The 17,509-nt window shown below is 50.1% G+C and overlaps 1 protein-coding gene across 1 annotated transcript in view; it reads right to left on the bottom strand.

The window, feature by feature from the left end:
• Nucleotides 1-17,509, bottom strand: part of LOC123770247 (uncharacterized) — a 206,576-nt gene that overhangs the window by 164,840 nt on the left and 24,227 nt on the right. The window contains 1 exon segment of the mRNA XM_069339627.1: nucleotides 9,352-9,559. Within this exon segment, the coding sequence (XP_069195728.1) occupies nucleotides 9,352-9,559 (208 nt within the window).

Genomic DNA, 17,509 nt, shown 5'->3' with positions numbered 1-17,509 from the left:
TCACCATAGCCCAAATATTCCCAATATGTAAACAGAGCCTCATGGCCCTCGTTCCCACGTTGTCTGTTTGACACTGTTGTTTACTGTTTAACCCAAAGTTCTAGTGATATCACTGTATTTAATTTTTACTATTGCAGTTATACACTTTGCAACTACCTAAATCTGTGATCCATCACTGTAGTCTTTAATAAACCCAAGAATACTGTACTGACGATTATCGGCGGAGCGCGACCTTACCACACCCTCCCGTGACGGCAAGTCACCTCCAAGATAGCTATCCACTGTGGGGTGGATAGTTGGTGTGAGGGGACTCCCCCTTCTCCCTCTCGGGGAGGGGGTTGCACAGACAGCGACGCAGTAACGTGGTGACGTCATGCCCGTTTGCTCGTTTTCATTTGGGGGAGTTCGGTCCACTAGTTTGGCTTTCAGTAGCAATATTTTTACCAGAATAGAGGTCTGTTTTGGGGTGCCTACCTTTCTGGGTGCCTGACCCGGTCGATGGCAGACATAGAATGCCTCCAACAACAAGGGGGTTCCTATAAGCCATTGCTCCTCATGCCTCTCTGAGGGGGGCCAGGTTCTGGCTCGTGGTCCCCGGTAGGCCTAGAACTCCATGCACCTGACTGGAATGTATTAGACCCATGCCCGGTTCTAATACATTCATATCAGTCAGGATAGCTCTGGGGAGCCAACAGGGCTTCCCCCAGAAATAAGACACAATTTGATAAAGTCAATAATAAGTGATAATTTTACAGGACGGCAATTTGTGAGGAAAGCAAAGATTTAATTAATATATTTACAGTGGAACCTCAATGCTTAAGACTAATTTGAACCAGATCTCTTTCAAAGTACATAACATTCCTGATTAATGAATGTTCTTGCAACATTTATTTCCATTTAATGGGATATTTTATTTACTGCAAATGATAAAACACATTTGCATATACTGTATTGATAATAATATGTAAGCAATGCAAATTGAATATAAAAATAATGCACGGAATATAATAAAATGCCGCATTCTTGACAGCCTTTAAGTAATTTACTGAAGCCTAAGCAGGGGCCTACTGGGAACCAGGACCAGAATCTGGTTTTCCCAGGGAGACGAGGAGAGAAAAGGTTCAGACATCAATGAATAAAATAAGGAAACCTGATGAGAAAGTCCAGACTAAACAACAAACCATTGGTTGAAAGAAAATAAAAGAAAACCGCGAGCGCTATGTCATGGGTTCGTATCCTGGCCGGGGAGGATTTACTGGGCGCAATTCCTTAACTGTAGCCTCTGTTTAACGCAACAGTAAAATGTGTACTTGGATGAAAAAACGATTCTTCGCGGCAGGGGATCGTATTCCAGGGACCTGCCCGTAACGCTACGCGTACTAGTGGCTGTACAAGAATGTAACAACTCTTGTATATATCTCAAAAAAAAAAAAAAAAAAAAAAAAAAAAAAAAAAAAGATAGTTGACAATAGGTGAGGAACATTAGCACCAATTCACCCGGCTGCCAATGGATGACAGTCCAAGCTACCTAGAATTCCAATCCACCACCCGCCTCAATCACGAGTCGCCTGTACTAAAACTCAAAACCTCAGAGGAGGAGATGACTGGGCAGGAAATTGGAGAGGTTTAGGGAAAAAAAAAAATCCTGAGTTGAATGAAATGAAATGCATCTTTTTATTGGGTCTTTGGTGGCATTCAGTTGCTAGAAGCCTGGATAGCGCCTGCCTGATGGGGTTCTGGGAGCTGTTCTACTCCTCAAGCCTGGCCTTGGGCCAGGCTTGACGTGTGAGAGCTGGATCCACCAGGCTGTTACTTGGAGCGGCCCACAGGCCCACATACCCACCACAGCCCGGTTGGTCCGGCACTTCTTGAAGAAAATTATCTAGTTTTCTCTTGAAGATGTCCCAAGGTTGTTCCAGCAATATTTCTTATGCTCGCTGGGAGGATGTTGAACAACCGTGGACCTCCGATGTCTGTACAGTGTTCTCTGATTGTGCCTATGGCACCCCTGCTCTTCACTGGTTCTATTCTATATTTTCTTCCATATCATTCACTCCGGTATGTAGTAATTTTACTGTGTAGATTTAGGACCTGGCCAGTCCAGTATTTTCCACGTGTATATTATTGGATATCTCTCTCGTCTCCTTTCTAGTGAGTACATTTGGAGAGCTTTGAGATGATCCCAATAATTTAGGTGCGTTATAGTGTCTATGAATGCCATATATGTTCTCTGTATTCCCTCTATTTCAGCAATCTCTGCTGCTCTGAAGGGGAGAGTGAGTGAGAACTACTCAAGACGAGGCAGTACAAGTGATTTGAATAGCACTGTACAACCATTGTGATGGGATCCATGGATTTGAACGTTCTCGTAATCCATCCAATCATTTTTCTGACTGCCACAATATTTTCTTGGTTATGCTCCCTAAGCGTTAGGTCGTTGGACATCATTATTCCCAAATCCTTGACATGATGTTTTCCTACTATGGGAAGATTCGATTGTGTTTTGTACCCTGTATTATGTTTCAGATCATCATTTTTGCTGTACCTGAGTACCTGGAATTTATCACTGTTAAACATCATGTTATTTTCTGCTGCCCAATCGAAAACTTTGTTGATATCTGCTTGTAGTTTTTCAATGTCTTCAGCAGAGGTAATTTTCATGCTGATTTTCGTGTCATCTGCAAAGGATGACATGAAGCTGTGACTTGTACTTTTGTCTATATCTGATATGAGAATAAGGAAAAGCAGTGGTGCAATGACTGTACCTTGAGGTACAGAGCTTTTAACTGCGCTTGGGCTCGATTTTATTTGATTGACTGTTACTCTTTATGTTCTGTTCGACAGGAAATTGAGTATCCAGCGTCCTACTTTACCAGTTATTCCCATTGACCTCATTTTGTGCGCTATCACCCACTTGGTCATCAGTCACTTGAAGTTAGGCCTACTGGGGACCACGAGCCAGAACCTGACCCCCCCTCAGAGAGGCGCACTTTAATTTTAAAGTATTGTCATATTCCACTATCGACCAGGGCAGTTACCCAGAAAGATAGGTGAACCAAAACAAACAACTAGCCTGGAAATAGCAACCTACAGCCTGAAGGCCAAGAAACTCCTCCTGAAAGAGAGGAGAAATTACGAAACCTTGTTGGTAGCAAGTGCTCCCACTCATTAGCATAACCACCCCACCCCCAAAAAGGAGGAGGGGAAAGCCAGCTCACATGAGCCAGACAGCTACCACCTCCTCAGTTCAAAAGCTGATGTAAAAACATCTACCGGAGGGAGGGAGGCTGTCAGGGAGTCTCCGGAGCTACCCCCAAGAAAAGCACATTTCATTACATTCAACGCTGGATTTCTGGGGAAAGCCCCTTCGGATCCCTGAAACTAACTACCCACAGAGAAGGAAAAACAAGGACTTACCCGGGAGGTGGCAGCACTGGTCAGAGCTACTGATAGAATCGGAGCCATAGAGCGACACCTGGGTTCAGACACCGAGCAAACAGCACCTGAAACCAAGGCCAGGCTGGCCACCATGGAGCCAGGAAAAGAACTCACCCCTGAATGGATTCTAAGTGAGCCAGGACCTGGAGCAACAGCTGGTCCAGAAAGAAGAGGTACAAAACCCCCCACCTCGACTAGCCCTGCTGAAAAACCTCTACCATGACTGCCTCGCAGTCGACGAACGGAGCCATGTACAGAAAGAGACACGGAGTTCACACCAATGTGAAGAGGTCCAGCAAAGCCAAGGAAAGGGAGCACTGTCGACTGGCAACTCCAGTGAAAGAATGAACGGGCCAGACCGACTGCCAGAACAAGGAACATGCTCTAAAAGTGAGCTATGCAGAAAGCTAAACCCTGAGAACTCAGCATAAAAGCGACCCAAAGCAAACAGCCCCAAAGAGCCACTAATTGAAGCGATTCCCCCAAGGTTCAGATAAGGAACCACAGGGAAGCAGTCCGAATGGAGCTGGAAAAAACCAGCGCTGAATATAATGAAACGCCATTTACTGGGTGAGCCCCGGAGGCTCCCTGGAGTTATCAGGCTAATGTGTGATATGTTAGACCGGGACATTAGCTATGGAGTTCGACCTACCAGGGACCATGAGCCAGAACCTGGACCCTTCTGAGAGGTTTCAGGGAGCAATGGCCCTGGAAAAACCCCTCTGTGGTTGGGGGGTTTTCTTATCTGCCATCGACCGGGGTTAGGCACCCAGAATCGACCAGGGCTAGGTTTTTGTTAGGCATAACAAAAAAAACCATGGTAAAAAACTAACAACTAAAAACCGGAAAGGAAGGTAGAACTCTCTCCAATCCCAATCCCAAGGAGACAAGCAAATGTCACACTCCGAAAACACAAGCGCATCCTCCGAAAATTTCTTGTCCCGGTCGCTCAGTGGCTTCCGGCACCCACACCATAGAGAGAGCAGGCAAAGACTCTGCTCCTCTCGTTGATAGGGCCAGTGCCTGCTACTCTGGTGGCGTCTTGTGCTTGGTTTTCCTTGACATGCTTCCCAGTGGGCCCTCCCCTTCACTCAACTGTATATGTAAATGTACATGTATGGCAGAGAATGAAAGGGAAGGAAAACAAAGAGGGAAAAAAGCACATCTGTGTCTTCCAACCCACAATAAAGGGGCCTGACAGCTGAGTGGACAGCGCTTTGGATTCGTAGTCCTGAGGTTCCGGGTTCGATCCCCGGTGGAGGCAGAAACAAATGGGCAGAGTTTCTTTCACCCTGATGCTCCTGTTACCTAGCAGTACATATGTACCCCCTCCCCAGAAGGGAGGAGGAGGAGCCCCAGACCTGTAGCGAGTTAATCTTATACTCGCTCCATTATCTCATTATCTTAATAGCATAACTAATTACAGAAGCTACAATCCTTTCCCCAATTACAGGTAATACTCTTCTCACCTTGTTGGAGGAAGCTGAAGTGTAATCACCATATAAGCAACGATTTGATGAATAGAAGACAGTTCAATTTCCACAGTCAACAATGTAGCACTCGGCGTGTACAGTCCTAATCGACCCAAGACGCTACAGCTTCGACACAGAGCAGACAGCAGACTACGACCGCATCGAGCCGCCACGCTCTCGCTCCCCGAGTACAGACTCTCACAATTCTCAATCGAGCCGCCACACTCTCCCACATAGAGCTCCACGACTCCGGCCTCACTCAGCTCTCTGCTCTGCTCCAGGCTTCGTCTCAACGTCTATGACACTGCTGTATCCAGGACTACTAAATAAATATGAAACTCACTAAACACTGTGTATCTAATCAACCCAACAACGTAGCATAATGGTACGTTACAGACCCCTACCTCGGCTATCCACCCTCAGTTCTGAGGCTGAATGTCGAAACACACGAGAAAGAGAAAAAAAATACAGATTGGAAGGGAGGGAGGGAGGGATGCTGGGGAGTCTCCGGGTCTCACCCAGAAAATGGCATTTCATTACATTCAATGCTAGTCTTCTCGGGGGAGCCCTTTCAGCTCCCCGGAGCTACTTACCCAAAGATGAAAATAAAAAGGGGACTTAACCGGGAGGCGGTCGGCACCCACTCCTCAACGCGAAGTCGAGACAACTGGCTACAACTGACGACCCAATGCAACACAGGCCAGACTAGGCCCAGGAACACTGGCCAGGTAGCGCGCAGCCAGGACCCTGTTCATCCGCCAAAAACAAACTGGACCAAAAGAGCAGAAACCACTGCGCCGGAGGAGAGTATGAGGCTCCCTGATCCAACCCTCAGCGGCCAATGCCAACAGGACAAGAGCCTTAGAGAAACAATCCTGAACTAAAAAGGCCACAACAAACCGAGAAGAGAGAAAGTAGAGGACTCAATCCAAAGACCAGGACAGCTCAGGCAGAGCATGAGCAGGTCGGAGGTAAAACAATGCACGAGAAAGCTTGCAGAATGGCACAGAAGTAACATCAACACAGAATGCAAGCAGAAGCAGCTCCGCCAGAGCCACACGATAAAAGGCGACAGTACCAAGAAAGCAGCGCCTGAAACCAAGGCTGGCCCGGCCACCAAGGGGCCAAGAGGACTACTCTCCCCTGGTAACTCTCCAAGTGAGCCAGGACCTGGAGCAACAATTGAACCAGGGGGGGAAGAGGTACAGAAACCCCCACCTCCACCAGTCCTGCCTGAAGATGTTGACCCCGACGGCCTCACAGTCGGGAAAGGGCGCCACATACATGAGGAAATGCCTTGACCACGCTGATGCAGAGAGATCCATCTCCGGGAGCCCAAACAACTGGCAGGGTCAACTGAAGGAGTCGGCGTCGACCGTCCATTTTGTGGCCAGGGGAATGAACCAGGACAGGCTGTCCACCAAGACGTTGGACACCCCCCTCCCCCAACATAAATGGCCAGGATAGTCAAACCCCGAGAACTCAGCAGACAAGTCATTCGAAGTGACCAGCTCCAAAGAGCCAAGGACTGTGCCGAACTCTCACAGTTCAGACAATGAACCACTGGGGAGCAGTCCGAATGAAGCCGGATCATCGATCCGCAAGTGACCTGAACCCTCTGGAACAATATCCACACTGCCGCAAATATCCGCATAGTGCTGTGGGCCCGATGGAAGGACAAACCCCACTGCTCCTGGCCAGACTGGTGAGCACTGGTCACAAAGCCCCAGCCAAAAGATGACGCGTCCGTGAACACATCAAGCGAGGGATCGGGTAAGCACCAAGGCACTTAACCCCGAAAAACCAGTAGAGGAAGCCAGCGACGCAGCAGCTGATGCACGGTCTCCAGAGGCCAAACCCAGTGATCGCGAAAAGGCAGAAGGGACAAATCCGAAGGAACCAAAACAGCTGACTAAGCCACATCTGATTCGGCGGGTAGACCATCACGGCATAGTTCAGGCTCCCGCACAAAATCTGGGGCAATCGCCGGGTGACCCGGGAGCCCCCCCAGAAACAAGCTAGGGTGAGACCGCAGCTGAAACATAGACACCTGAGTGAGAGACAGGGAAGCGGTCCGAGAGTCCTGCACAAGACCCAGCCAAGACCGAACCTGAGAGGAAACCAAATGGTACTTTTGCCAGTTCATCAGGAACCCGAACCCGGCAAGCTGAGAAAGAACCGAATTCCTGCCGAGCAGACACACGGACTGGTTGGGAGCCCACACCAGCCAGTCATCAAGGTAGGCTAGGACCCGAACTCCAGAAGATACAGACGGGCCATCATGACCCGGGTAAGGCGTGTGAGCACGCGAGGTGCCAGGTTCAAGCCGAATTGAAGGCAACGAAAGCGGTAACTGTGATGCCCCACAACAAAACTAAGCCAGAACCCGAACCCTAGATGAATCGGGACATGCCAATAAATATCCCGGAGGTCCAGAGACACCATCCAAATGCCTGACTCCAAGAGAAGCCGGACCTGGGATAGAGTAGTCATCCAAAAGGAGGGGCACTGAACTCAGGGGTTCAGACGGGACAAGTCCAGAATGAATCTCAGGTCCGCACAGTTCTGTTTCAGGACTGGAAACAGATGGGTAACCCATCTGATGGATGTCGTCGTTTCAACCACGCCCAAGCATATCCACTCCAAGATGAATTGACAGAGCACATGAGAAGCAGATTCCACGGAGGTAGAAAGCACCACCTGCTGACACACGTGACAAGAAGCATAGAACAGAAAAACTGAATCTCGCAGAATCAGAGCGAACAGCTTCAGCGAGGCAGACGACGCACAGGCCGCCGATACCAGAGCACCAGACTTGGGGATGTTCCCAAGTGCCTCCACATCCTCCGGAAGCCAATCCGTGGACAGCTCAAGGAGGGAAAAGAACCGCAGGACCGAAGCCATCTGGCCCCGAGTGCGCAAGTCCTCAGGAACCAGCACACCCAAAAGAGAAGGAACCTGCATGTGAAGTTGCATCATACCAACATCCTGAGGAAGGGCCAGGGTGAACAAGCATGCACTGACTTGCTCAAACTCGCCCAATGTTTTCCTTCAGGAAAACCTGGACCACTTTCCCAGACTCCCGCCACTCTAGCGTGCAGGACCAACAGAATGCATGCCACGCCTCCAATGAGAAAACAGGCCAGTCTACAAGCCAGGAGCACTCCAAAACCTCGTAACGAACCCAGTGAGGACACAAGAATGCAAACCTGAATGAAAGCGGATCCATTGCGAAGGCATAATCCGGGTCGCGCAGAAGGTAAGCAGCAATGGCTTCTCGTACCGCCTGAAGCGGGAAGCGGAAAATCGAAAACTTCCGGAAAAACGGAACAGACAGACCCGAAGGGACACAGAACCGAACCCAGGTAGGGACTCACACCCAATCCAAGATGTACGCGGAGGGAGGGGGGAGAGGGGGAAGAAAACCCCATTCCTCATAACAGTAATATAAAATAGACTTGTTTGTCTATTTTAGTCGTTTTAACCAGAATAAAGGTTTGTTTTGAGGTGCCTGGCCCGGTCGATGGCAGATATAGAATGCTCCAAATCCCATGTGCATTTCTATGGGCCAAATGCTCCTCATGCCTCTGAGGGTTTTTCTTGAGATGATTGATTTGATTGGAGCCAGGGGAAGGGGGGGGGGGCAGGTTCTGGCTGATTTTTCCCAGTAGGCCAAGAACTCCATTCACACTAACTGATGCCAAAGTCTAATGATATACAATATCAGCCTGGATAGCTCCAGGGAGCCAAAGGGGCTCTCCCCAGAAAACGTTTGTCCAATACCAGGGGTCGACTTGTCTGCCGAATATAAAATGTGAAGCTTTACCACTGAGAGATAAACAAATGAAACGCCAGACCTAAAACTTGTTGTGCACCACTTGCCATAACTCTCACAGCCCAGGAAGGAAAGGAGGGAGGAAGTCAGGGAGGAAGTCAGGGAGGAAGACAGGGAGGAAGACAGGGAGGAAGACAGGGAGGAAGTCAGGGAGGGAGGCAGGGAAGAATGGATCCAGACGGGCAGGGAGGGAGGGAGGCAGGCGGACTTCAGGGAGGGAGGGAGGGAGGCAAGCAGGCAAGAAGGTAGGCAGTCAGGCAAGGAGGGAAGCAGGGAATGAAGGAGAGAGCCAATGGGCAGGAGAGCAGGCTGGCATGCATGGAGGGAGGCAGAGAGGAAGACTGGCAGGCATGGAGGATAATTTGATAAGTAAGAAGTATGTGTTAGAACAAATATTCATAGTGTAAGTATTTGTTAAGCAAAATTCATCTGTAGTGTTAATGATAAAACAAATTTCCCTTTTCTCTTTGGGTTGAAACAAAGAAATGATTAAATGACTAAAAATTTATTTACAAGAAAATCACACAATATTACAATGATTTCCTCTTTTGTAAGGTTCCATAATTAAGTTTACACCACTCAACCGGCAAGGATTGTTATATTTACCAATAGATGAGAGAGGTTGTGAGGCATCAGCAATGGTAATAACTGTACCCCCAAGATGATTAAGCGGGTCCTCCACATGGCCTCCAGATAGACTGATAAGGCCTCTGATGTTTTCAGCATGGGTTCTGGAGCCCTCTCTTCCACCAACATTCTTGGACACATCCTCCATAACATTGGCCTCAACAGAACAGCCATTTGTTGCTTCATCCTATTGGTTAAAAAATATTTAAAAAAAATTATATAAAGTCATACATAAAAGGAAATAATTTACTATTTGAATGTTCTTGTTTACCTGTCTATTAGGGAAGAGGGTATGTAATTGAATCATTGACGATAAGAGATTTGGACAAATCTGATTGGTCCATATTCTATTTTGAGGCCCTTTGCTTAGTCTAAAAGTGGCTCATATATATATGGCAGATATATATGTCAGATATCAAGTTGAATACAAAAAATGTTGCCATAGCAAGGTGAATGTGCCAATATCTCTAAATAATGGCAATAAACCATCATTGAATGTAATGAAATGCATCTCTCTATGTAAGTTCTGGTGGCTCCCTTTAGCTATCTCGGTGAGATGGCTCCCAACTACCAGGTCACATCAGCCATGGGGTTGTGTTGGGCCTACTGAGGGCCAGAGCCAGAACCTCTGGCTTTCCTCACAGAAGCACACAGTGGTGGTGGTGACACTGCCACCCCACCAGGAAAGCATCCAGAAAGTCAACAAACCAATATAGACCACTGCTAGATTTAAAGAGACCAAAGCCTCAAAACTGCCAAACAAACTCCCCAACAATGCAAAGAAATTATAGCATCTCTTGAAACAAGAGTGAGCTCTTTAGCACTCCCCCCCCACCAGTGGTGGGGGGGGGAGGTGGGCCAAGAACTCAGTCCCCTCCAGCTTTCCTCGCCAGTTCTAAAGCAGATGTGCAGACAATTCCATCAACCAACAGCCTGAGGAGAAGGGAATCAGGGAGCCTGAATGAGCCCCTCCACAATGACCAGATGCAGGTGAGGACAAGCAGCCTGCCTTAAAAGCCCCGACCACCTGGAAAGATGGGAAGGACAGATGAACTCCACTGCAGGCCATGCAAAATTACCTGAAAAGCCTACAAATCATGAGATCAGGGATCAGCAAATCATGCAAGCTGCTCCCACCCCCCACCACTTCATCAAAGGGTCAAACCACAAAGGGGTTGATATGAACCATGACTAGTGGAAGCCCTCTCCAAAATGTGAGAACAGTGCCTACTAGTAAAAGATGAACCAACCACAGGAGGCAAGTACAACCCAGAGTCTGGCTCCAATAAGGGCCTACCTCAACCAACAGCAGGTAAAGCCCTCCATTTTCGGGGTGAGACCTGGAGGCTCCCATGAGCTATCCAGGCTGATATGCATATAATATTAGACTTTGGCATCAGTCATGTGAATGGAGTTCTTAAGCCTACCGGGGACCATGAGTCAGAACCTGGCCCCCTCAGAGAGGCACTAGGAGCAACGCCCTATAGGAAACTCCCATGTGGTTGGAAGCATTCTATGTCTGCCATTGACCGGGTAAGGCACCCAGAAAGGTAAGTGCCCCAAAACAAATCCCTATTCTGGTTAAGAAAATGCTACTGAAAACTGAACTAGTGGACAGAACACTTCAAATGAAAGCAAACAAACGGGCCTGATGTCACCACGTCACCGTGCCGCTGTCTGCGCAACCCCACCCCCCTCACTGGGAAGGGGAAGGGAAAGCCCCAAACCCTCGGGCCGGCGATCCATACCCCAGTTCTGAGGCTGGATGTCAAAAACACACACAAAAAACGCTGACCGGAGGGAGGGAGGGTTGCTAGAGAGCGTCCAGGTCTCACCCAGAAAATGGCGTTTCATTACATTCAACTATGGTTTTCTGGGGGGAGCCCTTTTGGCTACTAACCAAAAGATAAAAACAAGAGGGATTTACCTGGGAGGCAGTCATTATTCGCTCCTCAACTCAAAGTCAAGACAACTGGATGCAACTGCCAACCCAAAGCGACACAGGCCAAACTAGGGCCATGAACAGTGACCAGGTAGCACGCAGCCAGGACCATGTTCGACCGCCAAAAAACCCTGCACCCGAATGTCAGCCCAAGACATGTTACTGAAGACGGCAGCAAGCGCAGCAAACTTATGAATGTCGTGGGCACAGGGATAGACTGCAGGCTGGCTGGACCAAATAACCCTGTGGACAACCTTGGAGACCCGAACCCTGCAACAGGGAAGAAGGAAAACCGGATAAACCCAACACGCGTCCCTGGACACTTAAGCTGTGGCGCGTAAATAACGGTGTAGAGCCGCAAGTGGGCATAACACATGATGCACCCTCGGCCTAACTAACTAAGCATCAACAACCCAAGGACCCCTATGGAAAGCAGCAGTCTCATTCTTCAGCTCCTTGCAAAAGGATAGGGTTGCAACCAAACAAATCTACCACCAGGACCAAATGAGCAGAAACCCCTGTGCCAAAAGAGAGCATGAAGCTCCCTGACCTGACCCCCAGAGGCCAATGCCAAGAGGCAAAAGAGCCTTAGAAAAACAATCCTTAACCGAAGGGGGCCACTGTAAACTAAGGAGAAAAGAGAAAGAAGAGCACCCGTCCCAAAGACCAGGACGGCTCAGGTGGTGCAAGAGCAGGCCGGAGGTGAAACAACGAATGAGACAGCTTGTGGAATGGTGCCGAAGTAACATCAACCCTGAACACAAGCTGCAGCAGCAGCTTGCGTTCAGGGTATTGTGACAGTATTCTGTATAAGGTATGCCGCCAGTATTCGGCATAAGATGACGGTCCTGAAACATCCACGAGAGAAAGGACAACACCACAGCATCAAAAACTGAAATCAACCAACGAAAGGACAAGAAAAAATTGGAAGGACCACCAAGAAACTTCATACTGCTGCCGAGACAAAGCACGCAGGTGGGACACTAACGAAGCCACCTGATCACCATACAAGTGGTGATAGACTCGAGTCAAAAAGATCAGACGCGAAGACCCGAGGAGAAGATCGAACCAGCCACATAGTGGACCGGACCAATCTCCTGAAAGAGGCAGAGCCGCGGGAAGATCCCTGGGTTCGAACACAGACCAAGCAGCACCTGAAACCCAGGCTGGGCCGGCCACCAAGGGGCCAAGAGGACTACTCTTCCCTGGTAAGTCTCCAAGCGAGCTAGGGCCAGGAGCAACAGCGGAACCGGGGGGAAGAGGTAAAGGTAATCCCACCTCAATCAGTCCAACTCAATCAGTCGACCCCAATGGCCTCCCTGTCGGGAAAGGGCGCCACATATAATGGGAGTCACCTTGACCATGCCGACGCAAAGAGGTCCACCTCTGGGAGCCACATACATCCGGCAGAGCCAATGGAACGAGTCGGCATCGACCATCCATTCCGTGGACAGGGAAATGAACCGAGACGGGCTGTCCGCCAGGACGTTCCCCGAATGTGAACAGCCAGGAGAGCCAAACCCCAAGAACATGAGTCATTTGAAGTGACCAGCCCCAAAGAGCCAAGGACAGCAACGAACCCCCCCTTGGTTCAGGCAATGAACCACCAGGGAGCAGTCCGAAAGGAGCCTGATCATCGATCTGCAAGCAACCCGAACCCTCCGGAGCAACATCCACACCGCAGCGAATTCCTGCACTGTGCTGTGGACCCCGACTGAAGGACAGATCCCACCACCCCCTGGCTGGCCTGGTGAGCACTGGTCACAAAGCCCCAGCCAAGAGATGACACGTCCATGAACACGCCGAGCGAGGGTTCAGGGAGGCGCCAAGACATTCAACCCCGAAAACCTTGAAGAGGAAGCCGGAGATACGGCAGTCGACGCAAGGCCCCCAGAGGCCAAACCCAGCGATTGTGAGAGGTGGAAGGGACGTACCTGAAGGAACCAGAACAGCCAACGAAGCCAAACCCGAACTGGCGGGTAGACAATCACGGCAAAGTTCAGGCTCCCGCACAAACCCTCGAGCATCCGCCAGGTGACCCAACCCCTCAAAACTAAGTGAAGTTGGGATTTCAGCCAAAGCAGAGAAACTGGAAGGAGAGACAAAGAATAGGTCCGAAAATCCCACAAAAGACCCAGCCAAGTCAGAACCTGAGAGGGAACCAGATGATACTTGCACTAATTCACCAGGAACCCGAACCCGGCAAGCTGGGAAAGAACCAAACCCCTGGCGAGCAGACATGCGGACTGGCTGGGAGCCCACACCAACCAGTCATCAAGGTAGGGTAGGATCTGAACCCCTAAAAGATGCAGGCGAGCCACCACGACCCAGGTAAGGCATGTAAATATGCGAGGTGCCAGATTCAAGTCGAACGGAAGGCAACGAGAACGGTAAACCTGACGCCCCACAACAAACCTGAGTCAGTCCCTGAACCCTGGATGAATTGGGACATGCCAATACGCTTCCCTTAGGTCCAGGGACACCATCCAAGCGCCTGGCTTCAAAAGAAGCTGCACCTGGGACAGAGTAGTCACCCGAAAGGAAGGGCAAAAGACCCCAGGGGTTCAGACGGGACAAGTCCAGAATGAACCTCAGGTTCGCACAGTCCCAGTGCAGGACAAGGAACAGATGGGAAACCCCACCTGTGGGACGTCCTCGTTTCGACCACGCCCAAGTGCAACCACTCCAAGATGACCCAATAGAGCGCAGGAGAAGAGGCCTGCCCCAGCAGCCTCAAACCCCGTGAAGGGGGAGGGACCACCCAACGCCACCTCAGGCCAAGGTGGCCACCTCAGGCCACCTTGGCCTGCGGTGGAAAAATCTGAAGGAACAGCCCTTCTGATTTTAGCACCAACACACCAATTTGGGTCAAAAGTCATCCATTGCTCAACCTCCTGTAACACCAAACCCCTGAAAGCCTGCCACACAAAAAACAAAACAGCGTTGAATGTAATGAAACGCCATTTTCTGGGTGAGGCCCGGGGGCTTCCCGGAGCTTATCCAGGCTGATATGCCAATGTCAGACACTTTAGCATCAGTCATGTATATGAAGTTCTGTGGGCCTACCGGGGACCACGAGCCAGAACCTGGCCCCCCTCAGAGAGGCATGGGGAGCAATGGCCTATAGAAACCCCTGTGGGGTTGGAAGCATTCTATGTCTGCCATCGACCGGGTCAGGCACCCAGAAAGGTAAGCGTCCCAAAACAAACCCCTATTCTGGTGAAAATTGCTACCAAAAGCTGAACAAGTGGATAGAACTCCCAAAAAAATAAACAAGCAAACGAGCATGACATCACACATCGCCGCGCCACTGTCTGCGCAGTTCCCCCTTCTCCGAGAGAGGAAAGGGGGAGCCCCAGACCGAGCCCCAGTTCAGGCGCTGGCTATCCACCCTTCAGTTCTGAGGCTGGATGTCAAAAGACACAATAAAAAAAACACCGGAGGGAGGGATGCCAGGAAGCCTCCAGGTCTCATCCAGAAAATGGTGTTTCATTACATTCAACGCTGGTTTTCTGGGGGGAGCCCCATTGGCTCCTCGGCACTACCTACCCAAAGATGAAAACAAGAGGGACCTAAACCGGGAGGCGGAGAAAAGAAGGAGAGGGCCTCAAGCAAACAAATTTATCAGGAGAACCAAAAGAGCCGAAACCCAGGCGCCGGAGGAGGGCATGAAACACACCAACCCAACCTCCCAGAAGCCAACTTCAACAAGAAAAGAGCCTCGGAAAACAACTTGGAACCAAAGGGGCCACCACAAACCGAGGAGAAAAGAAAAGAGCATGCAATCCAAGAACCAGGACAGCTCAAGAGGCACAAGAGCAGGCCGGAGGTGAATCGCGCCAGAGACGGCTCGTGAAGCGGTGCCGAGGCAAATTCCAAAACTGAAGCAACCCGGAGTGGCTCCGCCAGCGCTGCACGAGACAAGGTGACAGTATGTGGCAAGATGCCGGCTCCAAACCTCCACAAGAGAAGGACCAGACCACGCCAAGAAAACATAGCAAACCGACCAAGGGACAGAAAGAAAAAGGAAGGACCGCTAAAGAAAACCCCACACCGCCGCTAAGACGAAGCACGCACATGGGACACCATCAACGAAGTTACCTGATCACCAACAGATGGTGGGATACTTGAGGCAGAACTGAACCAGCCCCGCCATCGACCGATCGAGTATAGGAAGATGCGGAGCCGCGGGAAAACCTCGGGTGCGACCACCGAGCAAGCAGAACCAGAACCAAAGCCGGCAAAGAATGAGAAGGAACGTCTGCCGTACAGAAAACTTCTCAATGCCAGCGAGCTCGCCAGGAGATCGGAGACACTGTGGTCCTGATGCGAGACTCGTGCAAAAGCAGGGACCGGAACATGGACAAAGTCCAACCGAGCCCCCTACTCAGAGAGAACCCCAGCAACATCAAAGGACTGAGACTGTTCAACACACCTCCACGACACATAAGGGGCAAAACAGGCCATCCCTTCACAGTGACCACGAGAGAACTGGATCAACACCTCCAAAGGATACCTGAACAACCAGGCTGTAAGTAATAAGTCAGGATGCACACAGCAGCGTCAAACAGCCTGGGCGACAAGACCAGCAACGAGGAGGTCCTGACGACGACCGGGCCGTGGGGACGCCAAGCCCCGGAAACCCTGCAAGGCAACAGCAAGGCAGCAGTAGGTGTCAAGAAGCACATATGAAACCACACAAGGTGTAATGAGAGGGACGAGGGAACATCAGAACTATTACATCCCTTGACACTTAGTTAGCACAACACAAACAAGCGTAAACTAACTTCTACAGAGCTTCTCGCAGATGTCAAGCCCTGATGAGGAACTGACACGCAAAACAATCCAACTACCCCTCACATATGACCCCGCAGGTCAATCAACCTGAAGCGGATACAGGAGAACAAGCCAAACGGACTAGAAAAACAGCCCCAGCACCAGCAGTGAGGGACACGAGTGTAGAAGGAAGATGAGAAATGAGGAAAACAGGCAGCAACGGGAACGAAAGGGACAGGACCAACAACACAGAGGCCATGTCTGTGTCAGGCAAACGACAGCCGAGAAGCGGCACCAAAGATCCAAAGCTCAACCCCTGCAAGCACAGGTAGGTAAGGACAACTAGGTGAGCACAGAGAATCCAATGAATATGGAAGGGCTAAGCCAGGCACTACAAGACAGGCAAGGAGTGACCCAGATAAGACCACGAAAAACGGGGCCGTGACCCACCATGTAACAAACAACACAGACGAACAAGGAAGGCCCCAGGAAGAAGCAGGCCAGGGTCAAACAAAATGCCACAACCAAACCCCAACACGGAAACCCAGTATCAAGCCACAGCAAAATATCACCACATAACATCCTGACCCAGTGTAACATTTACCCCATAACACTTACCTCCATCATTGTACCTCGTAACATGGCGAAGGTAGGGCTCCTTGATTGACTCAAGCATGTGATGAACATGTATATAAGTGGGACCGGATGGGTATAAATAAGAACTGCCTCGTATGGGCCAATAGGCCCACTGTAGTCACCTTGGTCATATGGTCGGAAATTCGTAGCCACGAACCAGGGGCCTGGCTGAAAGAGACACCAGACCTCATAAACTCACCTGCAAAACGAAGACACGAACATGGCATGACACAACGGAGCTGAGAGGAGTTCGGGAGCACCTCCAGAGGAAGAAGGCCAGAGCCGCACCCGCAGGAGAATAGTAGGGTAGAGGTGAAGGAGGCACCCCACACCCATATGCAGGGAAAACCCAGCATCCTTCCCATAGCGACAACCCAGAACACCCCCAGCATCTATGGGGCAATGACTGGAAGGACGAGAGGAGCAAGAGAGGCGAAGCACCCGAGAAAACAAGGACGCGGAACACCAGCACTTGTGTACACCGTCCATAACAAAACTAACTCCCACTGTGCATGCGCAAGATGCATGAGATCTGAACTACACAACCCCGCCCAGTGGGGAGGGCGCCAACAAGAAATATCGCAAAAAATTAGCAGTGCCTAGACAGAGCGCGGAGAGAAGAAAGTGACAAAAGAACGAGACAGTATAAAAATACATTAAGCATGGAAGAGGACCAACAAGTCTAAAAAGGACCGGAGGTAAGCCTCACTGGAAGACGACAGACGTTCCAATAATACGGGAAGAACCGAAGACCTTCCCGAACCCCTGAGAACTTACAAAAGC

Source organism: Procambarus clarkii, chromosome 42 (genome assembly GCF_040958095.1).
Source record: "Procambarus clarkii isolate CNS0578487 chromosome 42, FALCON_Pclarkii_2.0, whole genome shotgun sequence".
In the NCBI taxonomy this organism is placed as follows: Eukaryota; Metazoa; Arthropoda; class Malacostraca; order Decapoda; family Cambaridae; genus Procambarus; species Procambarus clarkii.
This window is presented reverse-complemented; position numbering and strand designations above follow the sequence as displayed.